The following is a 26,905-nucleotide window of genomic DNA, read 5'->3' as shown; positions in this document are numbered from 1 at the left end:
TGTACTACAAGCTCTTTCCCACGCAGAAACGTTGCTATTGCTTAGTTCATGAAGATCGCCAAAGCGGATGTGAGTTATCCATTCCATGCTTGAATGTATTGACCCAGTTTGCCACAGGCTCACTGTGCAGTCAGTCAGGATTCCAGGGGCTAGCAGAGCCGTGTCAATAGAGTGGCTATAACGGAATGACTTCTGTTTGCTGGTCAAAGCGCAGGTAAAACAGCATAGGTCGGAGTTGAGGTATCCATAGAAATAAAAACAATGCAGCGAGATAGACCAAGTCCATGGCTCGTCCAATTCCCAGTCTGTCTACTCACACCCCATTTAAATGTCCTACATTTCTCAACTCAAATTACAGCTAGTCTAATCAAAGAGAACTGACACAGTGAGTGTGCCATGTTGGGAATGTTTGTTTTGTTGTGTTGTTGTTACCGTGGACACCATTGATCTGTTTATCACAGAGTTCGTTTGACCATGACTCTCCACCTCGGCACCATACTATCTACAGGAATTAGGAATGTAATTAGAAAAACACATTTTAGTTGCCAGAGGTTAGGTGCAGGGGATTTCCATTGGCCTGATTCCAGATCTGTTTGTGACAAGGCCTATGGTCATTGTTGTGTGTGACTACATACGAGTGGCAAGACAGTGTCGTCATAGGGATCAGGGATCATAATCTGATCATGGATGGAGAGAGGGATTAGGGTTGACAACAGGGCCGAATATTAATCTGGGAGATTATAAAATTCCTTTGACATTGTTTATGCTTCAGTTATCAATTTCCTCCAGCTTTACTGCTCTCTGGGAAGGTTAGGCTACACTTTACTCTAACAATATGTCATACGGGCTTCATAACACTGTCATAAGGACGACATCACTTTTCCTTTGAGAGCTACATCAACAGAGTTGATTATGTTCACCACCGTTACCAGCTGTTAGACTGGCCCCTCTCCTGTTGAGATACAGGGACTGTCCCAAATGGCACCCTATTCCCTATGGCTCAAAAGTAGTGCCCTGTGAAGGGAATTTGGATGCAGCCACAGACTCAATCCAGTGAGACATACTTTCCACCAGCACAGGGAACCAACCAGAGGCCTGCCTTCACTCTAAAGCTCCTCTCAGGTTTGCAACACAGTGGAGGTATCTGTCTGTTGTAATGCCATTACTGTCCCTGGCACAGAGACCATGTCAGGGAGTTGGTTAGTGTCTGTGAGACATAGTCTCATGACTGGCTGCTGAGCAATGAAGTCAGCCATGTTACCCACAGCGGAGTCAGAGCCCATCAGTGTGTTTATGAGATTCCTTTCCTGTGGCGGTCCTCATGAGAGCCACTTTCATCATAGCGCTTGATGGTTTTTACGACTGCACTTGAAGAGACATGACTGACCTTCATGTCTTAAAGTAATGATGGACTGTCGTTTCTCTTTGCTTATTTGAGCTGTTCTTGCCATAATATGGACTTGGTCTTTTACCAAATAAGGCTATCTTCTGTATACTGCCACTACCTTGTCACAACACAACTGATTGGCTCAAACTCATTAAGAGGAAATTCCAAAAAACCTTGTGTCATGTGTTGTTTGCACTCTCCCTCCCTCTCTCTCTGAATGTGTTCTGGTGTCTCTGTTGATTGTTTCATTCCAGCCACCCCATCATTAGTTAAATTATGTCCACTTCAATTTATTAATCAACCAACAGCTCGACAAAAGTGCATCAGTCCACTGCACTACCACATTATTTAGCACATTTCCAAAACGAGTCACCAGCCATGCCTTATGTCCTACCTCCGCTTGATGGATTTTCACGAGACCCAAGCATTTTTGCTCATCTGTTTTTGCAGCACTTACAAAAGTGCATCTTGCTCTGGAATGTTTGTTTGTCAAGAGAAAAATGTAGACATAATCACCACATCTTAGAGAAGACAGGACACACAACAAATGCTACTAAGAGACACGTCTCTGTCTATGGAAATGTACTGTGTGGCGTTGGACATGAGTGTAGGACCTGTTGCGTTTTTACAACCTGGGGGTTTCACAGGGTTAAGACGGCCTACTTTACAATAAAGAAATGTATACATCTACTCTTGATATTGTGCACGATGTTTTGACAAGGGGAAAGCTGTGACCGGGAATCTCTCCCCCTGGGCGTGTTTCTCCCCCTGGGCGTGGTTCTCCCAGAAGAGTTGGGAATGAAGGAGTGGCCAAATGAAAAAGGGAAGGTATAAAGGAGATCATAAATATGCGTGTGTGGATTCCTGCTAGAGCTGTCTAGCTGTCACCTCAACAACACAGCAACAACCTGGTTCTACAGTGTTACATCTGAGGAGACCAGTGAATAACAGGTAACTAAGATTTGACTAATTGATCTGTTTTTTTTATTTTATTTATCCAGGTTAGTCCCTTTGAGGCTGAGATCCAGAAAATCTGTATTGTCCCATTGGTGACATCTGACCAGGGAGCTCTTACCTTATTTCCTTTGATTTACTATTAAGTGTGATGCAATTTGAAATGAACGTTTATTTGATTTGATTTACTGATTCAAGCTCCAGCTGTGTGAAATCCTATTTGATGAGACATACAGTAGAAGTGATGGCTGACCTCTGTGATGGGCTTGTCCCTCCAAAAAGTTGGTGATAACGTTTATATTTCAACTTGATGAAGAAACACACAGAGCCAAAGACTGAATGGTTGCTTCTTATAGTAGCTGCTGAGAAAAGGTCACCAACTTATTTGGGCAGGACTGCAGTTATGGTTTGGAGGCCTATTATGGGATGGGAGCCTATCTTATACTATGCATCCATATCATAATTGCGGTCATGTTATAGTCTATAAGACAATGCACAGCAAATACAAGACTAGTCTGAGGGCAGGTAATCAGGTTATGATGTAATTGGTGAGTAGCTATCTGTGGAATCTGCTGTGCTAAGAGGGTAGGATAACAGCAGGCTTGTGAGGCTGGTGCAGAATGATTACAGTCTAAGACACTGCATCTCAGTGCAGGAAGTGTCACTGCAGTGCCTGGTTCGAATCCAGGCTGCATCACATCCGGCCGTGATTGGGAGCCCCATAGGGCGGCGCACAATTGGCCCAGCGTCGTCCAGGTTTGGCCGGGGTAGGCCGTCATTGTAAATAAGAATTTGTTCTTCACTGACTTTCCTGGTGAAATAAAGGTGAAATAAAAAATCATTCAATTTAAAATTACAGACAACATTTCCACTGTTTCATATACATTCTTCACTGAGGACTTTATGGTGCATCATGTGCCCAAATGAGGATTTGCTGTGTTACAATTGACTTCATACTCAGTGTATGAGTAGTGTGGGACTTGGTCTTCAATATACTGGAGGCAATGAGGTTATAGGCCTATTTGAATTTACTAAGGAGTGTTTCCAAAACGCCTGCACATTTTGGTTGTCAGTTGGTACTTCAGGGACTGGTAACTGGGGCCATCTAGTGGCCATATATATATATATAGACGAGCTGTCCCTCTATTTAATATCAATTATTGATCAGAATTGAAAATGTGGGAAATGTGTCAGATCTCAAGTGGGAGTTTTGTCATATCAATACTTTATTGGAACTTAATGACTGGTTATCCGACAGTGGTGAGTTCCTAGTGATTATGTTCAATTATAGCCTTACCTCAATCAGCCCGACTAACCGGTGCCTGCATATAGCCTCGCTACTGTTATTTTTCACTGTCTTTTTACTGTTGTTTTTATTTCTTTACTTACCTATTGTTCACCTAATACCTTTTTTGCACTGTTGGTTAGAGCCTGTAAGTAAGCGTTTCACTGTTATGGTCTACACCTGTTGTATTCGGCGCAGTGACAAATAAACTTTGATTTGATATGAGTGATGCTTCCGTTTGTGATGGCGAGGAAAAAGGGTAGTGATGCTGTTCTCTCTTTACTTACAGATACTATGGAAGTAGGTACCTCACCTCCTCCAACCTCTGCACTGACAACTAACGACTGAGAACACAGCTCTCACTGTCTCAGTGTTCTTGAAATATTTAACCGTTGTTTTTCAAGCATTCTGAGATATTTCTTCAATTCTTGAATTTCATGTCTGAATAGGCCTCTCTATCTGTGTGTGCATGCATGAGGGTTTTAGCGTGCATGTGTGCATGTCTGCATGTGTGTGTGTCTCTGACTGTGTATGCGTGTACCCTTCTTGTCCCACCAGCTCTCTGATGCTCTGTGTGGCTGTTCGTCCTCTGGTTCTATCCCCCAGGGAAGCAACAGCATCTGGCCCAGCCAGAACCAAACAGGGGGTCCTGCCTGGCCGGCACAGCCCACCCAGCCCCCATCTTGCTGGCCTGGGCAACCCAACACCCCCTGCTGGCCTGGGCCACAACCATCCCAACCAGCCCCAGCTTCAGCCCAAAACTGGCCTGGTCCCCAACCACAACCACCCCAACCAGCCCCATCCCATCCCTGCCAGCCATGCTGGCCTGGACCCCAGCCTCCCCAATTCCAGCCCCAGCCTCCCCAACCCCAGCCGCAGCCCCAACCTCAGCCTGCACCCCAGCCTTTTCAACCTACAGCTTCAGCCCCGGCTTCTTCCCAAGTCCCCAGCCAGCCTAGTGCCCCAAGGTGGCCGGTTACCCAAGGCCTTATCCCAGGCGTTAACCCAGGGTCTGGATGGCCTTTCAGCCCTGGTCAGTCTGGTTGGCCTGGTCAGAATCCAGGTGGCTTTACACCTGCTCCACAGTGGACTCCAACGCCAGCTGGACGTCTGGTGAGAGACAAGAAATAGGATCTAGAGAAGCTGTAGTGTAGCTTTAGTGGAGGGAAGGAGAGAGAGAGGGGTGGAGGGAGGGAATTGGCAAAGACATTGTGTTGGTGTGAAGACAGAGCCATGTCCTAAATGTCAGTGTGTTGTGTTGGTGTGAAGACAGAGCCATGTCCTAAATGCCAGTGTGTTGTGTTGGTGTGAAGACAGAGCCATGTCCTAAATGTCAGTGTGTTGTGTTGGTGTATAGAGCGTGCCCTACAACCTGAACCTACAAAGAGGCATCTACGACAAGATGATGATCACCATCATGGGCCGGGTCAAACCAAATGCTAAGCAGTGAGTTCATCAACTACCATAGTCTACTATGGTCTTTGCTGTTTACTATGATGAATAAGATCCCTGAATTATCCCTTAGATCTACACATTGCCAGTACGTTATTTGAACACAACTGATGGAATAAGTCAATCTGTACTGTTGACTGTCCTGGAAGAGTGGGCCTATCAACCTGGTGACTGTGGCTTGTTTTCACTCACTAATGTCTTGGCCCATGCTTTTATCAATCTGATGAATAAAACTGTTTTAATTGATCATATCCCCTCCAGGTTCACAGTGAACTTTGTGCGTGGTAATGACATTGCCTTCCACCTCAACCCTCGGTTCAACGACGGGGGCAAGCAGGCAGTGGTGAGGAACACCATGGTGGGAGAGCGCTGGGGGAAGGAGGAGAGGCACACACAGGGAGGCTTCCCCTTCATGGCTGGACAGTCCTTCGAGGTCAGTGGGAACTTCCACTGAGGCAGTGCTCCTGCCGTCTGTACTCTACTGACTAACAAATCAACTGAGTTCCACTTTCGATAATGTCTGCGGCTAAATTGCACTTTATTTAGCTCCTCTGCTCCCTTTCTCCACCTGTGTTTCAGATGAAGATTCTGGTTACGTTTGAGGAGTTCAAGGTGGCTGTGAACGGAGCTCAGCTGTTCGAGTTCAAACACCGCGTCAGAGAACTCAACCAGATCGATCGCATCAACATCCTCCATGATGTCATCCTCACCTACGTCAACGTAGACACAATACCATGACACCCACACCCATGACATCACTATACAGCATATAACACCCAGCATGTGCTAAATACATACAATTAATTATTTGCACCTGTTTCATGATGATGATGATGATGAGCTGTGCTCATTCTGTGGTGCACACACAGTACTGCGTTAATGCCCACTAACTCTGTCCATGTGCAAATATACGTGATCTTAGGACAAAAAAAAATGCAATGTTCTTTACTGTGACACGTTGCTTTCATCAAGAGAAAAGTCAACTGTTTCCAGCAATCAGCAAATATAAGCGCACAAAATTGTAAGCGTCTCTATCCGTTCCAAATCATGCATATTATAAGGAAAAAGCTAAGCAATGGGGACCGTCTATTTTGAAATGCTTTTTTAAACTCATCATCTCCAACATTGTGAGCATCCATTACAGAGCTTTGCTTTGGTGTAGTTTGAGGCCTGTCCATTCACATCAGTTGTGTTCTTCTACTGAATTTCCTTTTCCTGATGTCTGTTGGGGATTCTTTTTCTGCTTGCCAATGCAAAGTCTACAAACCTACCGTGTAAGAGCAGACCGACCTACATATTGAATAGGCCTACATGGGAAGAATCCTGCACAACGTGCACATTTCGCAATTCATTTTTGATCATGAACAAGTATTTGATTCGTTGTGTATGAAAATGATTGGTGACATATGCATAAAAGGTGAGTAATTTACCATCATTTGTCAACCTTTTGATAGTTGATTTTCCAATTTTGATAGTTTAGTGACCGCAAAGACGGTAATGAAATGATTAAGTGGGATATTTTTCAAGGCATACCTCTAGTCAGCTTGACTCTAGAGATATGCATGTATAGTGTTTTTGACTCTTTATGCAGGCAGTTATGTTCTTTTGATTTATTTGATGTTTTGAGAAGGCAACTACATTTTCAAAATGCATTTACTGTTTTGAAAAAGGCCACAGAGTTCTGAGACTTGTGTACACTGAATATTTTCCCGATAAAATACCGCTGGCAATAAAGTGGGGCAAAAAAGTATTTAGTCTGCCATTGTAGGGTTTTTAATGAATTTATTTGCAAATTATGGTGGAAAATAAGTATTTGGTCACCTACAAAACAAGCAAGAATTCTGGCTCTCACAGACCTGTAACTTCTTCTTTAAGAGGCTCCTCTGTCTTGCACTCGTTACCTGTATTAATGGCACCTGTTTGAACTTGTTATCAGTATAAAAGACACCTGTCCACAACCTCAAACAGTCACATTCCAAACTCCACTATGGCCAAGGCCAAAGAGCTGTCAAAAGACACCAGAAACAAAATTGTAGACCTGCACCAGGCTGGGAAGACTGAATCTGCAATAGGTAAGCAGCTTGGTTTGAAGAAATCAACTGTGGGAGCAATTATTAGGAAATGGAAGACATACAAGACCACTGATAATCTCCCTCGATCTGGGACTCCACGCAAGATCTCACCCCGTGGGGTCAAAATGATCACAAGAACGGTGAGCAAAAATCCCAGAACCACAACGCCTACCATCAGTAACACACTACGCCACCAGGGACTCAAATCCTGCAGTGCCAGACGTGTCCCCCTGCTTAAGCCAGTACATGTCCAGGCCCGTCTGAAGTTTGTTAGAGAGCATTTGGATGATCCAGAAGAAGATTGGGAGAATGTCATATGGTCAGATGAAACCAAAATATAACTTTTTGGTAAAAACTCAACTCGTCCTGTTTGGAGGACAAAGAATGCTGAGTTGCATCCATAGAACACCATACCTACTATGAAGCATGGGGGTGGAAACATCATGCTTTGGGGCTGTTTTTCTGCAAAGGGACCAGGACGACTGATCCGTGTAAAGGAAAGAATGAATGGGGCCATGTATTGTGAGATTTTGAGTGAAAACCTCCTTCCATCAGCAAGGGCAATGAAGATGAAACGTGGCTGGGTCTTTCAGCATGACAATGATCCAAAACACACCGCCCGGGCAACGAAGGAGTGGCTTCGTAAGAAGCATTTCAAGGTCCTGGAGTGGCCTAGCCAGTCTCCAGATCTCAACCCAATAGAAAAGCTTTGGAGGGAGTTGAAAGTCCGTGTTGCCCAGCAACAGCCCCAAAACATCACTGCTCTAGAGGAGATCTGCATGGAGGAATGGGCCAAAATACCAGCAACAGTGTGTGAAAACCTTGTGAAGACTTACAGAAAACGTTTGACCTCTGTCATTGCCAACAAAGGGTATATAACAAAGTATTGAGATAAACTTTTGTCATTGACCAAATACTTATTTTCCACCATAATTTGCAAATAAATTCATTAAAAATCCTACAATGTGATTTTTCTTTTCTTATTTTGTCTGTCATAGTTGAAGTGTACCTATGATGAAAATTACAGGCCTCTCTCATCTTTTTAAGTGGGAGAACTTGCACAATTGGTGGCTGACTAAATACCTTTTTGCCCCACTGTATATAGTTTTTCTCAATTTCTGGAACAAAGTTGTCAATTTTTTTGAAATATATGGCCATACATAAAAAAGGACATTTAATTGATCAGTAATTTCAGTCACTTATTTTGTACACTGTACGGTACTTCAGTGACTTTTTCACTTTGAACATCTCTTCTCTGTTTCATATTTGAAATGATTTTCAATATTACTGGATGTTGCTTTTGCAGAGAGGCCCGATCATACTTGAGGAGGGCTTTGTCAGCCAAGCATATTATTGCAGACAGTATACAATAGGCCTTACTATCTATGCTTGGTTTGTAATACCATAACTACCTGCTTGGTTCTGTGTACTTTGATGGACTTGATTTGATTGAATTAATGCTGTATTATAAACATTTTAAATCAGCAATACAATGTACAGCATGGAGCATGTTAGCAATTCCAAACACTATCAAATGCCGTTTTTTCACACCTTCCTGCTTTAGCATTTGATCCTATAAAATGTATAATTACCATCTCATACCATTTACTATTTTTCATAGAAAAACTTAAAAAATAAGGCCAAAAGGGACATGGTATATGGCCAATGGCACATATTCATACATGTCAAAAAATGTATCATAAGAAACAAGGTTTGAAGTGTCTTTCCTAAATCTAGGAGATATTTTTTTTAAACTATGGAAATATATATATATATATAGATGTATATATATTTTTTACACATATTTAACCATTTTTTTGGGTAAGTGCAAAACTACCTTCGTACTTCCATTCGTTTTTTTAAAACCAGTACCGGTTACCTTCAGACGAGTCTCGTGAAACTTGTGGGGGATGCAGAGCAAAACAGAAAACACCATAGTGTTCGTGAGAATATCCCCTTTCCAAAGTGGGGTCCCATTAGTTTGTAGCCCAAACGGTTTGGACGCTACCAAACAGAGGTTGGCACATCGACGGAACTGACTTCAAAAAAGTCCCCTGACACTTATGGGGGTCATAGAGACCACCATCGTGTTCGTGAGTGTCTCCCCTTTCCATAGAGTGGTCATGTTTGGATGCTACGGACGTTTTCATGAGAAGATCTATTTTCAGGATGTCTCATGGTCTGACAAACATCGCTCTAGCGCCGCCACCTTTCACCGCAGATGCAGAAGTGCGACACTGGCACTTCCAGTTAGGGTTAGGATTGGGCACTTGATAATTAAACATAAAAACAAAGAAGAATAACACCTATCTCATCATTGCAGTTACATCATAGGGGTTATTCATATGGGCACAGCAGACATCAAACATATTTTAACTTTGTTTTTAAAGCTGCCCAGAGAGGATGTCGTTTTTATGGGCAGACTCATTCTGGGCATACTCATTCCATTCTGAGTTCTCCAGTATGCAAGAAAGTACCTATCCCAGCATTACTCCTGAACCTGTATAAGCACACATCAGCAACACCTGATCTGGTGCTGTGATTGTGCGCATCCCTCACATGGGGAAAGTAATCAGTTAGATATCTGGGTGCAGGACCATAAACACTCCTGTAAATCAAACCTGTCTAATCTGGGACACCCTAGCCTCAACAGGCAGAACCATAAACACTCCTGTAAACCAAACCTAGTCTTATCTGGGACACCCTAGCCTCAACAGGCAGAACCATAAACAATCCTATAAACCAAACCTAGTCTAATCTGGGACACCCTTGCCTCAACAGGCATGCAGTTTAGTTCCTGAAACAAGCTCCTGCCTATGTGAGTACATGGGCTCACCTTCAATACTACCATGATCAGCTTATTCTGGGCTATCTGGAGCGTCCCTTTCATAAACTTAGATAAGCCCCCAAACCAGGAAGTACTAGCGTAGTCAAAATGGCATTGAATGAGGGCAGTAGCTAGCACTTTCATGGAGTCCTTATCAAGCAGCTTGGACTTTCTAGACAAATACTTCATCCTGGCATTAACCTTCCCTAGCACCTTATTGGCCATGCTCACACCTCCCAAGCTTCTATCAAGGACACATCCCAGATAGCGAACAGAAGTAGGGATTTGTTGTTTTGCTGTTGTTACCGCGGACACCGTTAATTTAGCTGTGAGTTAGTTTGACCATGAATCTCCTCTCTCCACCATAATGATCTACAGGAATTGGGTAGAAGACTGGATTAGATAAAGAAATATTAGCGTTGCAGAGTAGGGCTGTGGCGGGCACTAAATATAGAATACGACTGAACAAAGCTGAATAAAATGTAAATATTTTCTCCAAACAATTTGAGGGAGTGAACACATGCGGCTATTCTGTGATAAAGCGGTTAAGAAAGAAATATGTACTCCTGTATGCTTAATTTAGAGTTATTAATGTAACTTTAGTTGTTCTACAGACGTTGGGCTATGTTTTGATGTTTAGTACATTGTAAGGCTGCATGATGAGACTCTAATGATGATTTGAAAATAGTCGCCTGAAAGTCATGAGCTCTGCTTTGTTTTTTTTGTCGTGCAGGCTGAACACACTTCATTAGTCTCTCATTCACAATTTGACAAGCACTTGATAATGCCTCGAATTTCACCGCGGCATCCCCTTTGTGGCTGTAATGCACCGTAAAAGAATCCATGCCTTTTGCGGCCAGTGGCCGTTGTGCCCTTGTCCCGGAGTGCTGCGTTGAGCCCTTCTCCCTGAGTGCTGCGCACTCCTAAGCACCTCTCACCCACCTGGCTCTCCATCACGGGATCGGGTCTTTCTCACAGGTTACAAGTGAAGCCAGACACATTGGGGACATAACTGTGAATATTGAAGATATTGGAAGAACTGCTCACATTGACTTTTCATCAGCCAGCAAGATGAGTAGGCCAAACAAACAGCAAAAGCACTAGCCTATGTCAATCTACTATCCCGCATTGTACAAAAGTCAACCTATTCTATTCTGTGCAAGAAATAAATATTCCAAACATATATATTATATTCTTAAGCAGTTGTGAGATGTGATAGATCCCAAATTAATACAACCACTAGCATCAAAACACATTTTTTACACAATGTGGCTGACGCAACAGATCAGAACATTTACCTTAAAATGTTGATAAACTATTAGGCTATTTCTTCACATTATAAGCACAGCAATGTGCATATGGTGGTAGGCCATAAGCACTGACTGTTCCATTAGCGGGAAAACACCATTATCAAAAGTGACCGCAAATACGATTATGCATGTAATGCTTTTATTAGAAAGGCGCATTTTTATGGTGAAAACAATCTTCCCCAAACTTGAAACTCACACGCTGCTTATGTCTACCAGTTAGACTCTAAACCCCCTGTAAAGCGGATTAATGTGCTTCATTTTAAGAAGTTATTTGGCCACTTTAGTTGTGATACAAACCTTATCAAAACATATAGGACCATGGGCTAGGCTACAAGAGGTGTGCGACTACAATTAGAAAAAGTTGTAATAAAAAAAGTGATATGCTAATATTGTCACCCATCAGACTATTCCTGATTTAATTGTCTTTACATATACTAAATAATATATGTGTGACATTTGTTATGATTTAGAATGGACAATTAATATGCACCTGTCTCGGAACAGGGGCAGCGAGAAAAATGACCGTGTCATCTATGCACTGGTCTCTCCTGAAGTGTTTGATTAGATTTTCGAAGACATTTGCATTGATTAGAGCAGGGGTGGGCAATTCCAGTCCTCGAGAGCCTGATTGGTGACACAGTTTTGCCCCAGCCCCAGCTAACACACCTGACTCCAATAATCACCTAATCATGGTCTTCAGTTTAGAATGCTATCTGATTAATCAGCTGTGTTTGCCAGGGATGGAAGAAAAAAAAGTGCAACGCCAATCAGGCCCCTAAGGACTGGAATCGCCCACCCCTGGATTAGCGGGACAATGGAGTGCTGAGTACCAGGCAGTTAGCATGTTTGGTAGGCTACTAATGACCATCAGCAGCATCAGAGTTTGGAGAAGCCTAATTACCAGTGACTAGACGGTCACAAGGAATTTGAATGCCTTCATGACTCTTGACCGCCGGTGTGGCATTAATACGGTCACCACAGCCCTTTTACAGATTACAGAAATGTAAAGGTCATTTCTGACTGAGCCAACATATGCAGCGTTTAAAGTGAATGCAGTCTCTCTAAAGGGGAAACATTGCCTTTAAATTTCAATCACGCTGTAAAGCTGAACTTCTGTGATGTGGATTGAATAGAGCCCTTAGTCGCCAGAAGTTAGGTGCACAGGGGATTACAATTAGCCTGATCCCAGATCTGCTTGCGATGTCTTGCCAACTCCTATGGTCATTGTTTGGCGTGACAACATGCAAGTGGCAAGACAGCACAAAAAGTTAAAGTTACCATGCTAGATTTCCATAGAGGTGGTCAGATGTTATAGGTGCAAGGGGTTTCAATATCTACAGATAATCTGATCATGGATGGAGAGAAGGATTAGGATTGACACCTGGAACCAAACTCAATCTGAGAGATTCTAAAAATCATTCAACATGGTTTATATTTTTTAGCTATCAGTTTCATTCAGGTATTAAAATGAACATCTCCAGGAATAGCTTTACTACGGGAGGGTGAACACTGTCATAACACTGTCATAACAATGAAATAGCGATGACATAACTTTTACGTTGAGAGATGGATCAGCAGAGTTGATTATGTTCATCACCGTTACCAGGAAACTGTTAGACTGGGCCCTCTTATGATGCGTTACAGACTCAGTGCAATGACACAGACTTTTCACCCTATCTGCATAGGGAACCAAGCCCAGCTCTGACACAGTGGAGGTATCTGTCTGTTGTAATGCCATTACTGTCCCTGGCACAGAGACCATGTCAGGGAGTTGGTTAGTGTCTGTGAGACACAGTCTCATGACTGGCTGCTGAGCAATGAAGTCAGCCATGTTACCCACAGCAGAGTCAGAAGCCCTCCCTGTGTTCGTTGCGTTTGGAAACGGGGGTATGCACGACAATGGGCGCTGTCGTGCTAATTAAATGAAATCCAGTGTCTTGTGAGATACTTTGGACTTGGCAGTTGGTTTCCCCCTGGTTACCACTTCGCACTGCTAACACCTACACACGCACGCGCGCACAGACACGTATACATAAAACACATACAACATAACCATACACAGACAAAATTCCCTGGTTTCTATGGCAACATTTCAATATTGTGTCAGTGTTGTTCTCTCGAAAAAGGGTTGATGCATTCCAGCCACACCCATGACAATTTAAGAGCATCAACACCATGGAAGTGGAAGTGCCTTTTTTTTATATTATAGGGACGTTTTTATATGACCTATTTTGTTGTTGTAGTGGGGACAGTTACATTAGAACTTTAAAAAGATTATACTTTAAGGAAAACGTTTACATATAATTGTTGTATTATTTGTATGTTTAGCTCACATAATTTAAAAGTATGCATTAGGTGTCTGTAATAGCGTAAAACATAGCAAAAACAAATGTAGACATTAATAAATGCATTTTTATAGCTTTCCGAATATTTTTTTCATTGGTGGGGGGGCTGCCAAAATTGAGGCATGGTTGCTTCGAAACAGCGCCCCCTGTCAGTTATTGAGTGTATATGTTCAGTGCTGTCAGAAAGTATTCACACATGACTTTTCCCACATATTGTTGTGTTACAAAGTGGTATGAATGAAATAGATTTATTTGTCTTTTTTTTTTTGTCAACGATCTACATAAAATACCCTGTAATGTCAAAGTGTAAGAAGAATTCACCATTGGCAGCGATTACAGCTGTGAGTCTTTCTAGGTAAGTCTGTAAGAGCATTGCACACCTGGATTATACAATATTTACACATTCATCTTTTAAAAAATTCTTCAAGCTCTGTCAAGTTGGTTGTTGATCATTCCTAGAATGCCATTTTCAAGTCTTGACAAATATTTTCAAGACGATTTAAGTCAAAGCTGTTACTAGGCCACTCAGGAACTTCCAATGTCATCTTGGTAAGCAACTCCAGTGTATATTTGGCCTTGTGTTTTAGATTATTGTCCTGCTCAAAGGTGAATTTGTCTCCCAGGGTCTGTTGGAAAGCAGAACTGGGTTTTCCTTTAGGATTTCGCCTGTGCTTAGCTCTCATTTATTTTTATAGTAAAAACATTCAAGTCCATGCCGAAGATAAGCATACACATAACATGATGGAGACATCACCATGCTTGAAAATATGAATAGTGGTACTCAGTGATGTGTCGTGATGGATTTGCCCCAAACACTTTATATTCAGGGCATAAAGTTAATTTCATTGCCAATTTTTGCAGTTTTACTTTAGTGCCTTTTTGCAAACAGTTTTGGAATATTTGTATTCTGTACAGGCTTCCTTCTTTTTACTCTGTCAATTAGGTTAGTATTGTGGAGTAACTACAATGTTGTTGATCCATCCTCCGTTTTCTCCTATCACAACCATTAAACTCTCTAACTGTTTTAAAGTCACCATTTGCCTCAAAGGTGAAATCCCTGAGCGGTTTCCTTCCTCTCCGGCAACTGAGTTAAGGATGCCTGTATTTTTTAAGTGACTGGGTGTATTGATACACCATCCAAAGTGTAATTCATAACTTCACCGTGCTCAAAGGGTGGAGCAGCGGTCTAAGGCACTGCATGTCAGTGCTAGAGCTATCACTATTAGACCATGGTTTGATCCCAGGCTGTATCACAACAGGTTGTGACCGGGAGTCCCATAGGGCGGCACACAATTGTCGCAGTGTCATCCGGGTTAGGGGAGGGCTTGGCTGGTGTAGGCCATCATTGTAAATAAGAATTTGTTCTTAACTGAATTGCTTGGTTTAAAAAAAAGGATATTCAACGTCTGCTTTTTATATTTTTACCCATCTGCCAATAGGAGCCCTTCTTTGCAAGGCATTGGAAAACCTCCCTGGTCTTTGTGGTTGAATCTGTGTTAGAAATTCACTGCTCGACTGAGGGACCTTACAGATAGTTGTATGTGTGGGCTACAGAGATGAGGTAGTCACTCTGAAGGCGCTGTAAATTATTGCTTATGTCCTACATATATATTGTCCCACAGTTGTTTTACAACAAACATTTTTTATATAAACTCAGCAAAACAAGAAACGTCCTCTCTCTGTCAACTGCATTTATTTTCAGCATAGTTAACATGTGTAAATATTTGTATATTTTGAGACCTGGGCTCTTTGCTGGCCATGGCAGAACACTGACATTCCTGTCTTGAAGGAAATCACGCACAGAATGAGCAGTATGGTTGGTGGCATTGTCATGCTGGAGGCAAGAAGGGTACCACATAAGGGAGGAGGATGTCTTTCCTGTAACGCACAGCGTTGAGATTGCCTGTAATGACAACAAGCTCAGTCCGATGATGCTGTGACACACCGCCCCAGACCGTGACAGACCCTCCACCTCTAAATCGATACCGCTCCAGAGTACAGGCCTCGGTGTAATGCTCATTCCTTCGACAATAAACGCGAATCCGACCATCACCCCTGGTGAGACAAAACTGCGACTCGTCAGCGAAGAGCACTTTTTGCCAGTCCTGTCTGGTCCAGCGATAGTGGGTTTGTGCCCATAGGCGATGTTGTTGCCGGTGATGTCTGGTGAGGACCTGCCTTACAACAGGTCTGCAAGCCCTCAGTCCAGGGATTGTGCGTTTAACTCGGGCAGTTGTTGTTGCCATCCTGTACCTGTCCCGCAGGTGTGATGTTCGGATGTACCGATCCTGTCCGTCCTGTCTCCCTGTAGCGCTATCTTAGGCGTCTCACAGTACGGACATTGCAATTTATTGCCCTGGCTACATCTGCAGTCCTCATACCTCCTTGCAGCATGCCTAAGGCACGTTTACGCAGATGAGCAGGGACCCAGGGCATCTTTCTTTTGGTGTTTTTCAGAGTCAGTAGAAAGGCCTCTTTAGTGTCCTAAGTTTTCATAACTGTGACCTTAATTGCCTACCGTCTGTAAGCTGTTAGTGTCTTAACAACCGTTCCACAGGTGCAGGTTCATTAATTGTTTATGGTTCATTGAACAAACATGGGAAACAGTGTTTAAACCCTTTACAAAATTCTCTATGAAAGACAAGGTCCTGAAAAAGGGACATTTCTTTTTTTTCTGAGTTTAGTTATCTGCTTTTAGTGAGATTGAAGAACATACTTTGATAAGGGAGATGTTGTGACAGGGAATATTTTCCCCTGGGCGTGGTTCTTCCAGGAGAGTTGGGAGTGGCCTAATGAAAAAGGGAAGGTATAAAGGAGATCATAAATATGCGTGTGTGGATTCCTGCTATAGCTGTCTAGCTGTCACTTCAACAACCTGGTTCTACAGTGTTACATCTGAGAAGCGCAGTGAATAACAGGTAATGTAACGTTGTGTTCATTTATGTCTTGAGACTGAGTTTGAGATTGTATTGTCCCATTGGTTTAGAGCTCTTATCGTATTTTTATTGTTTTACTGTACACTGTGTTGCAATTTTAAATTCACTTGAAATCAAGCTTAGCTCCAGCTGTGCAGAATCATATTTCATGATACAATAGAAGGGGAAAAGGGATACCTAGTCAGTTGCACAACTGAAAGCATTCAACCATAATGTGTCTTCTACATTTAACCCAACCCCTCTGAATCAGAGAGGTGCGGGGGGCTGCCTTAATCAACGTCCATGTCATCAGTGCCCAGGGAGCAGTTAATGTTGGGGGTTAACTGCATTGCTCAAGGGCAGAACGGTAGATTTTTCCACCTTGACGGCTCAGAGATTTGAACCAGCGACCTTTCAATTATTGGCCAATGTGCTTAACCGCTAGGCTAGTGAGGGAATATTCCAATTGAGTTTTGGCTGATCTCTGACATTGGTTAGCCCTCCCCAAAAGTTGGTGCTTGCTCTGCTCTGCGGCCGAGCCAATTTAGTTCTGGGCTAAAGGTTGATGTTAACCGACTTTAGAGTGTGCTATTCTGCAGTCCAAATGTTCTCCTTTGGCCAGCCAACCTTTTGCAGTGTGAAAAGTCCTGGCATATAGAGTGAAACAAACCTCAATTTTGGCAATTATTTTCTATGAGAGAGATTAGACATGTTCAGTAAGCTGTTTGAAAACATGTTTTAATTATTGTAAAGAAATATTTGTACTGATCTATGGAATGTTCAAAAGTAGAAAAATTATATATAACTAAGAACTCTAAGACGTTACGGCTTGAATGTCCCGTTCTGAATGACAAAGAAATATACAAAGCAAATATGTTAGACTGAATTGTTGCTTCTTAACGTAGCTGCTGAGAAAAGGTAATCAACTTATTTGGGCAGGACTGCAGTTACGGTTTGGAGGCCTATTATGGGACGGGAGCCGATCTTATACTACGCATCCATATCATAATTGCTGTCATGCTATAGTCTATAAGACAAAGACAATGCACAGCAAATGCAAGACTAGCCTGAGGGCAGGTAATCAGGTTATGATGTAATTGGTGAGTAGCTATCTGTGGAATCTGATGTGCCAGGAGGAGAGGAGAGTCACTTGTGTGACTGTGGCAGAATGATTACAGACAACAGACTCACAGTTCCATACACATTCCTCACAAAGGGCTTTATTATGCAATAGATGCCATATTGTGTCAATTTCCTCAGAGTATTACAATGGTCTTTACTCCAGTGTTACAATGGTCTTTATGGTGACCTTCGACCTTCATACTCTGTCTATGAGTAGGGACTTGGTCTACAATAATACAGAGATGTTGTGAGCCAATTTGAATTCACCAAGGAATGTTTCCAAACTCCTGCTTATTGTCTGAGCTGTCAGTTGGTACTTTAGAGGAGAGGGGGACATGACTGTCCCTCTCTAATGTCCCTTAGGATAAGCTGGTATAATCGGGGATGAAACTGGGGGAAACGATGAACTTGAACTGAATGCCCTGATGATTTGACCGTGGTGATTTGCTAGAGGGATTTTTTTCTGCTGTTAGGGGACCATGGCTGCAACACTGCTTCCGTTTCTGATGAAGATAAAAAATCGTAGTGATGCTGTTCTCTCTTTACTTACAGATACTATGGAAGTAAGTACCTCACCCCCTCCAACCTCTACACTGACAACTAATGACTGAGAACTATCCCAGAAAGGAACTGTCTCAGTATTCTTGAAATATTGTGTGGAAATAGTCTGTCTGTGTCTGTGTCTGTATGTATAGGAGTGTGTGCATGAGTGTTGGTGCCAGTGTGCATGTGTGTATCGTTGACGGTGTGTGTGTGTATTAATCTTGACCCCCCCCCCCCCCCCCCCCCAGCTCTCTGATGCTCTGTGTGGCTGTCCTCTGGTTATACCCCCCAGGGAAGCAACGGTATCTGGCCCAGTCAGAAGCAACCAGGGGGTCTTGTCTGGTCGACACAGCCTGGCCAACAGCCCACCCAACCCCAGGCCATGCCCTGTTTTCCTGGGCAGCCCAGCACCCCCTGCTGGCCTGGTCCACAACCATCCCAACCAGCCCCAACTCCGGCTCAACCTCAGCCAATGCCCTGTTTTCCTGGGCAGCCCAACACCCCCTGCTGGCCTGGGCAACAGCCATCCCAACCAGCCCCAGCTCCAACCCAAAACTGGAACTGGCCTGGTCCGCAACCATCCCCAGCTCCATCCCTAAACTGGCCTGGTCCCCAACCACAACCATCCCCAGCCCATTCCTGCCAGCCATGCTGGCCTGGACCCCATCCCCAGCCTCCCCAATTCCAGCCTCAGCCTACACCCCAGCATTTTCAACCTCAAGGCCCAGCTCTGATTCAAGCCCAGGCCCAGGGCCCCAGTCAGCCTAGTGTCCCAGGGTGGCCAGTCCCAGGCCTTAGCCCAAGCGTTAACCCAGGGTCTGGATGGCCATTAGGCCCTGTTCAGGACACAGATGGCTTCACACCTGCTCCACAGTGGAATCCGACACCAGCTGGATTGGTGAGAGACAAGGAGGGAGGGAAGGATGTTTCTATAGCAAATCAAATGTTATTGGTCACATACACAGGGTTAGCAGATGTTAATGTGAGTGTAGTGAAAAGCTTGTGCTTCTAGTTTCGACCATGCAGTAATATCTAACAAGTAATCTAACAATTTCACAACAGTGGATGTGGATGGAAGGAGGAAATTTGCAATAAATTGTGTTGGTGTGAAGACAGAGCCATGTCCTAAATGCCAGTGTGTTGTGTTGGTGTGAAGACAGAACCATGTCCTAAATGTCAGTGTGTTGTGTTGGTGTATAGAGCGTGCCCTACAACCTGAACCTACAAAGAGGCATCTACGACAAGATGATGATCACCATCATGGGCCGGGTCAAACCAAATGCTAAGCAGTGAGTTCATCAACTACCATAGTCTACTATGGTCTTTGTTGTTTACTAGGAGTATGAAGATCCCGGAGAGACCCAGTGAAAGCATTGGACGTTAGCATACGTGTCAATTTGTAAAGTTGATTGTTCTGAACCTGTCAGCTGCCTTCGTCGGGTGACAGTCAATCTGATCAATTAAACATCCTCTTTTGATTCATTTTTTTTGTTGGTTTGTATCCCCCCTCCAGGTTCACAGTCAACTTCCTGCGAGGTAAAGACATCGCCTTCCACCTCAACTCTCGGTTCAGTGAGGGGGGCAAGCAGGCAGTGGTGAGGAACACCAAGGTGGGAGAGCGCTGGGGGAAGGAGGAGAGGCACACACAAGGAAGTTTCCCCTTCATGGCAGGACAGTCCTTTGAGGTCAGTGGGAATATTCTTTACAGCAGTGCAACTGTAGCCCCTACTGTTCTAACTAAGAAATGGAACATAGAAAAGTGTGTTTGCTATCATTAAAGCATAGAACGATGGTTAGTTGTTTTTATTGATCTCTACTAGTTAAGGTTAGTACAGGGATAAAGTACTTTAACTAAAGTAGGTTATAGATCAGCACTGTGGGATATCGTCTCTCTGAAGCATTGTCTGTGAGTCTATGTGTTGTTGAGTGTCCGGAAGGTAGTCAGATGTACCTTTCAGGGATCTTTATCGAACCAGGCTATTTTGCAAAGCCAATCTGGCTTAAAGCTGCAACGTCACTTTTGGGGCAACCCGACCAAATTCACATACAAATGTGTTATAGATCTGTCATTCTCATTGAAAGCAAGTCTCAGAAGCGGTAGATCTATGCACTATTTCTATGCTTTTAGTTCTAAAGTTTTTTTTTTTTTGGCCTACTTTTGGTTTTGTATAGCAGCTTCAAACAGCTGAAGAAAAACAATACTTTTGCTTTTTGAAAATATATTTCACAGTGGTTTAGATGCAGAGGTGGTCAGTGGCACCTTCATTGGGGAGAACGGCTCATAGTAATGCATGGAACAGAGTGAATGGAATGGTATCGGACACATCAAACACATGTGCTTGATTCCATTGCAGCAGTTCCATTACAGCCATTATAATGAGCCGTGCTCCTCTCAGCAGCCTCCTGTGTTCAGATGGTACAATGATTCTCTACACTATACTTGCTTGTTTTGTCACATGAACTGAAATTAGGCAAACTATTAGAATTTTTAGCAACCAGGAAATGACGTGATTTGAGTGATTTCTGCATAGTGCGTCTTTAAGAGTGTTCGTCTTTCCTTTCCTTTCAGATGAAGATTCTGGTTACATCTGGGGAGTTCAAGGTGGCTGTGAACAGAGCACAGCTGTTTGAGTTTAAACACCGTGTCAGAGAACTCAGCCAGATCGATCGCGTCAACATCCTCTATGATGTCATCCTCACCTCCATCAACGTAGAAACAATGCCATGACACCCACATACAGTATATAACACCCAGCAGAGGCTACATGCATAACATGGCATCAATCTGCATTTGTCTTTGCACCCGTTTTATGATGATAATGAGCTGTACACTTAAAACCACATTAATTCCCACTAACAAACACTCCATCTGCAAATGTGTGTAATGTTAAAAGGCCTAAGAATTCAACACTGCCATTTAATGGTAATTCTTATATTTCATAACTTTTTTCTGTTGAATGTCTATATAAATATACATACTTTATGACTTTGAACTGACTAAAGATATCAGTAGTTACAGAACGTCTCTATATGAGAGGATTCAGCGTCCTTCAGGGGTCGTTTTTAGAATCTAACCAGCTGGGTTAATTTTTGCCACTGTCAATCAGTTGGTAGAGTATGGCGCTTGCAACGCCAGGGTTGTGGGTTCGATACCCATGGTAGAACAGTATGGTAAAAAAGTATGAAAATGTATGCACGCACTACTATAAGTCGCTCTGGATAAGAGCGCCTGCTAAATGACTAAAATGTCAAATGTAAAATTGTATGAAATAAAACCATTAAATTGAATGAAGTTATCTTTGAAATATTTTTATTGTATCAGACCTCTCATACAACTGCAATATCAAGACAGGTTTGACAGTCAACTCGATGCACACAAACAAATCACATTCACACAACACTCACAATAAAACCAGGGGAAATAGAGACATTAAGCATAGATTCAAAAACATGTGGAGTAAGACACATGATCATCATTGAGAAAAGTCAGTGGCATCGCACAGTTAGTGAATGTAAACATGTCTACCCTTGCCGTGCAAGCTAAAAATGTTTGAGAATTCACAGTTAAAAGGATAAAACCGGCATAAAGGATTTATGGCCACTCCATTTTCTTAGGGAAAACCCATGTCATTTTCTCCCCTCAATAGTGGACAGGACATATTTGCCCACAGTGCAGTCCCAGAATAAATTAATTTTTCCTTCCTTCATTCCTCCCTTCATTAATCTCTACAGCCATTCAAAATCAAATACAAATCTAATCAGTTTATTTGTTATGTGCAGGTGTAAGAAGTACAGTGAAACGATTGCTTACAAGTTCTTCCTCAACGTTGCAGTAGTACTGAGTCATATAAAATAAATACACACAAGACATTTTTAACAACTCATTTATCCATCTTCACTCTATTTAATATTTTATTAAACTTCTCTATGAGGAAGTGTCCGGTTCTCATTGTCCTTATGATTTGTTGATTACCGAGCGATTCCTGTCTGTGTGTATTTTCATATGTGTAATACGCATTTAATTCATATGCATGTCTGCTTGAATGCATCTTCTGTGTATGTATCATTTTTAGATCTTGTTGTCCAGTCTCTTCTCCACTGACTTTAGTAAGAGCTCAGAATACTGCTGCAGGAGAGCCAATGTCCTGTCCCCCTCACCTTTGACCCCTACCTCCCCTCTCATTGCTACCTCCTCCCTGAGCCATTTACTTCTATGTACAAGGTGAGGTAGGGAGTCTAGTTCAGTCTTCACTGTTCCCAGGGCCTCAACCAGAACCGTCTCCATCTCCTGCTGCTCTGCATTGACCTCTAACCCACTGCTCAGCACCTGGAGAGAAACGTGACATACTTTATTGTAAATACACAAGGTATAAACACACACAGATGCACACCCACACGCCGAATACAACAGGTGTAGACTTTACAGTGAAATGCTTACTTACAAGCCCTTAACCAACAATGCAGTTAAGAAAAATATTTACTAAAAAGTTTTTTTTAAATAAAGCAACAATAAAGAGGCTATATACAGGGGGCACCAGTACCGAGTCAATGTGCGTGGGTACAGGTTAGTCAAGGTAATATGTACATGTAGCTAGAGGTAAAGTGACTATGCGTAGATAATAAACAGAGAGTAGCAGCAGTGTCAAAGAGGGGGTGGGGGGGGGGGGCAATTCCAAAAAGTCTGGGTAGCCATTTGATTAGCTGTTTGGGAGTCTTATTGCTTGGGGGTAGAAGCTGTTAAGAAGCCTTTTGGACCTAGACTTGGCGCTCCGGTACCGCTTGCCGTGCGGTAGCAGAGAGAACAGTCTATGACTAGGGTGACTGGCGTCTTTGGCAATTTTTAGGGCCTTCCTCTGACACCGCCTGGTATAGAGGTCCTGGATGGCAGAAAGCTCGGCCCGGACCATACGGACTACCCTCTATAGCGCCTTGCGGTCGGAGGCCGAGCAGTTGCCATACCAGTCAGGATGCTCTCGATGGTACAGCTGTAGAACTTTGAAGATCTGAGGACCCATGCCAAATCTTTTCAGTCTCCTGAGAAAATAGGGAAATAGGCTTTGTCGTGCCCTCTTCACGACTGTCTTGGTGTGTTTGGACCATGATAGTTTGTTGGTGATTTGGAGGGGGCATGCTCGGCCCCCCTTTTCTTGTTGTCTACAATCATCTCTTTTATTCTGATCATGTTGAGGGAAAGGTTGTTGTCCTGGCACCACACTTCCAGGTCATTGACCTCCTCCACATAGGCTCTCATCGTTGTTGATGATCAGGCCTACCACCGTTGTGTTGTTGGCAAACTTAATGAGGGTGTTGGAGTCATGCGTGGCCACGCAGTCATGGGTGAACAGGGAGTACAGGAGGGGACTAAGCACGCACCCCTGAGGGGCCCCAGCTTTGAGGATCAACATGGCAGATGTGTTGTTCCCTACCCTTACCACCTGGGGGCGGCCCGTCAGTAAGTCCAGGATCCAGTTGCAGAGGGATGTGTTTAGTCCCAGAGTCCTTAGCTTAGTGATGAGCTTTGAGGGCATATGGTGTTGAATGCTGCATTCTGACGTATGTGTTCCTTTTGTCCAGTTGGGAAAGGGCAGTGTTGAGTGCAATAGAGATTGCGTCGTCTGTGGATTTGTTGGGACAGTATGAAAATTGGAGTGGGTCTAGGGTTTCTGGGATGATGGTGTTGATGTGAGCCATGACTAGCCTTTCAAAGCACTTCAGGCTACAGAAGTGAAGGTCGGTAGTCATTTAGGCAGGTTACCTTGGTGTTCCTTGCCACAGGGGCTATGGTGGTCTGCTTGAAACATGTAGGTATGACAGACTCGGCCAGGGACAGGTTGAAAATGTCAGTGAAGACACTTGCCAGATGGTCAGCGAATGCTCGGAGTACGCGTGCTGGTAATCCGTCTGGCCCTGCGGCCTTGTAAGACCTTTAAACAGGTCAACATTCACATCTGCTATGGCGAGCATGATCACACAGTCCTCCGGAACAGCTGGTGCTCTCATGCATGCTTCAGTGTTGCTTGCCTCGAAGCATGCATAGAATTAATTTAGCTTGTCTGGTAGGCTTGTGTCACTCCGCAGCTCGCGGCTGGGCTTCCCTTTGTAGTCCGTAATAGTTTACAAGCCCTGCCACATCCGACGAGCATTGGAGCCGGTGTAGTACGATTCGATCTTAGTCCTGTATTTATGCTTTGCCTGTTTCATGGTTCCTCTGAGGGCATAGCGGGATTTCATATAAGTGTCCAGGTTAGAGTCCACTCCTTGAAAGCGGCAGCTCAACCCTTTAGCTCAGTGCCGATGTTGCCTGTAATCCATGGCTTCTGGTTGGGGAATGCACGTACGGTCAACTGTGGGGACAACGTCATCGATGCACTTATTGATGAACATTTTCCAGTCTATGCTGGCAAAACAGTCCTGTAGCTTAGCATTTGCATCATCTGACCCCTTCCGTATTGAGCGAGTCACTGGTACTTCCTGTTTTAGTTTTAGCTTGTAAGCAGGAATCAGGCCATAGAATTTTGTTCAGATTTGGCAAATGGAGGGAGAGGGAGCGCTTTGTATGTCTCTGTGTGTGGAGTAAAGGTTGTCTAGAGCAGTGATTCTCAACCGGGGGGGGGGGGGGGGGGGGGGGGTCGCAACTGACTTTACACAACGTTAGCGCTACACAGGCGTGCGTGCACTGCATGGCTTATTGTTGCTGACTTTACACGTGCAGTGCGTCCGCAGTGATGAAATGGCTAGCTACGTTCAGACTCAAAAGGGTTTTCACACCGCACACACTCACTGACCAATACAATAACGTTCTCACCCCACACACATGCACACACTGATACAATGAAAAGGTCATTCTGCAACATTGTTTGGTTTTAAATGTGACACGTCCATTCAGATAATACAGATATTTTTGAACAGCTAGCTTGATTGACAGCTACCAATGCAGATGTGTTCTGCAGGCATTGCACATGTGGATAGTTACAGTGCCTTGCGAAAGTATTCGGCCCCCTTGAACTTTGCGACCTTTTGCCACATTTTAGGCTTCAAACATAAAGATATAAAACTGTATTTTTTTGTGAAGAATCAACAACAAGTGGGACACAATCATGAAGTGGAACGACATTTATTGGATATTTCAAACTTTTTTAACAAATCAAAAACTGAAAAATTGGGCGTGCAAAATTATTCAGCCCCCTTAAGTTAATACTTTGTAGCGCCACCTTTTGCTGTGATTACAGCTGTAAGTCGCTTGGGGTATGTCTATCAGTTTTGCACATCGAGAGACTGAATTTTTTTCCCATTCCTCCTTGCAAAACAGCTCGAGCTCAGTGAGGTTGGATGGAGAGCATTTGTGAACAGCAGTTTTCAGTTCTTTCCACAGATTCTCGATTGGATTCAGGTCTGGACTTTGACTTGGCCATTCTAACACCTGGATATGTTTATTTTTGAACCATTCCATTGTAGATTTTGCTTTATGTTTTGGATCATTGTCTTGTTGGAAGACAAATCTCCGTCCTAGTCTCAGGTCTTTTGCAGACTCCATCAGGTTTTCTTCCAGAATGGTCCTGTATTTGGCTCCATCCATCTTCCCATCAATTTTAACCATCTTCCCTGTCCCTGCTGAAGAAAAGCAGGCCCAAACCATGATGCTGCCACCACCATGTTTGACAGTGGGGATGGTGTGTTCAGCTGTGTTGCTTTTACGCCAAACATAACGTTTTGCATTGTTGCCAAAAAGTTCCATTTTGGTTTCATCTGACCAGAGCACCTTCTTCCACATGTTTGGTGTGTCTCCCAGGTGGCTTGTGTCAAACTTTAAACAACACTTTTTATGGATATCTTTAAGAAATGGCTTTCTTCTTGCCACTCTTCCATAAAGGCCAGATTTGTGCAATATACGACTGATTGTTGTCCTATGGACAGAGTCTCCCACCTCAGCTGTAGATCTCTGCAGTTCATCCAGAGTGATCATGGGCCTCTTGGCTGCATCTCTGATCAGTCTTCTCCTTGTATGAGCTGAAAGTTTAGAGGGAAGGCCAGATCTTGGTAGATTTGCAGTGGTCTGATACTCCTTCCATTTCAATATTATCGCTTGCACAGTGCTCCTTGGGATGTTTAAAGCTTGGGAAATCTTTTTGTATCCAAATCCGGCTTTAAACTTCTTCACAACAGTATCTCGGACCTGCCTGGTGTGTTCCTTGTTCTTCATGATGCTCTCTGCGCTTTTAACGGACCTCTGAGACTATCACAGTGCAGGTGCATTTATACAGAGACTTGATTACACACAGGTGAATTGTATTTATCATCATTAGTCATTTAGGTCAACATTGGATCATTCAGAGATCCTCACTGAACTTCTGGAAAGAGTTTGCTGCACTGAAAGTAAAGGGGCTGAATAATTTTGCACGCCCAATTTTTCAGTTTTTGATTTGTTAAAAAAGTTTGAAATATCCAATAAATGTTGTTCCACTTCATGATTGTGTCCCACTTGTTGTTGATTATTCACAAAAAAATACAGTTTTATATCTTTATGTTTGAAGCCTGAAATGTGGAAAAAGGTCGCAAAGTTCAAGGGGGCCGAATACTTTCGCAAGGCACTGTAGCTGTCACGTATGTCATGTAGGCTAGCTGTCAGAGTAAAATCATGGACAAGTTTTTAAAACATGCAGCTCCCTCGTCATCTACGGCTGCTTCCATTGTCA

General features: G+C 43.4%; 3 protein-coding genes across 12 annotated transcripts in view; 2 read left to right on the top strand and 1 right to left on the bottom strand.

Moving 5' to 3' along the window:
• The first annotated feature begins 2,251 nt into the window (after positions 1-2,251).
• On the top strand, positions 2,252-6,918 carry LOC110529868 (galectin-3). 3 transcript variants are annotated; one of them, XM_036985400.1, is made up of 6 exons: positions 2,252-2,338; positions 3,916-3,926; positions 4,233-4,739; positions 4,984-5,072; positions 5,340-5,511; positions 5,658-6,918. In XM_036985400.1, exons 2-6 carry the CDS (start codon positions 3,921-3,923, stop codon positions 5,814-5,816), a joined length of 933 nt encoding a protein of 310 aa, XP_036841295.1. In that variant the 5' UTR covers positions 2,252-2,338; positions 3,916-3,920; the 3' UTR covers positions 5,817-6,918. The 3 variants fall into 3 exon arrangements, with proteins under 3 accessions (XP_036841295.1, XP_036841294.1, XP_036841293.1); XM_036985399.1 differs by having other exon boundaries at positions 4,185-4,739; XM_036985398.1 differs by lacking the exons at positions 2,252-2,338; positions 3,916-3,926 and having other exon boundaries at positions 3,939-4,739.
• Positions 6,919-16,456: 9,538 nt separating this feature from the next.
• LOC118936680 (galectin-3-like) lies at positions 16,457-21,507 on the top strand. Of its 3 annotated transcripts, none has more exons than XM_036985396.1 (6): positions 16,457-16,550; positions 18,222-18,232; positions 18,505-19,110; positions 19,413-19,501; positions 19,726-19,897; positions 20,782-21,506. In XM_036985396.1, the coding sequence occupies exons 2-6, from the start codon at positions 18,227-18,229 to the stop codon at positions 20,938-20,940; spliced, it is 1,032 nt and encodes a 343-aa protein (XP_036841291.1). In that variant the 5' UTR covers positions 16,457-16,550; positions 18,222-18,226; the 3' UTR covers positions 20,941-21,506. The 3 variants fall into 3 exon arrangements, with proteins under 3 accessions (XP_036841291.1, XP_036841292.1, XP_036841290.1); XM_036985395.1 differs by having other exon boundaries at positions 16,461-16,550; positions 18,143-18,232; positions 20,782-21,507; XM_036985397.1 differs by lacking the exon at positions 18,222-18,232 and having other exon boundaries at positions 16,459-16,550.
• Positions 21,506-26,905, bottom strand: part of LOC110529234 (mitogen-activated protein kinase-binding protein 1) — a 46,693-nt gene continuing 41,293 nt past the window's right edge. For 4 of the 6 annotated variants that reach the window (XM_036985391.1, XM_036985393.1, XM_036985390.1 and 1 more), the window contains one exon: positions 21,506-22,539. In XM_036985391.1, the coding sequence (XP_036841286.1) occupies positions 22,282-22,539 (258 nt within the window). In that variant the 3' untranslated portion in view covers positions 21,506-22,281. The remainder of the gene's footprint in view (positions 22,540-26,905) is intronic. The other 2 variants (XR_005052866.1, XR_005052867.1) reach the window with 2 other exon arrangements.

This window comes from Oncorhynchus mykiss, chromosome 8 (assembly GCF_013265735.2).
Source record: "Oncorhynchus mykiss isolate Arlee chromosome 8, USDA_OmykA_1.1, whole genome shotgun sequence".
Lineage (NCBI taxonomy): Eukaryota > Metazoa > Chordata > Actinopteri > Salmoniformes > Salmonidae > Oncorhynchus > Oncorhynchus mykiss.
This window is presented reverse-complemented; position numbering and strand designations above follow the sequence as displayed.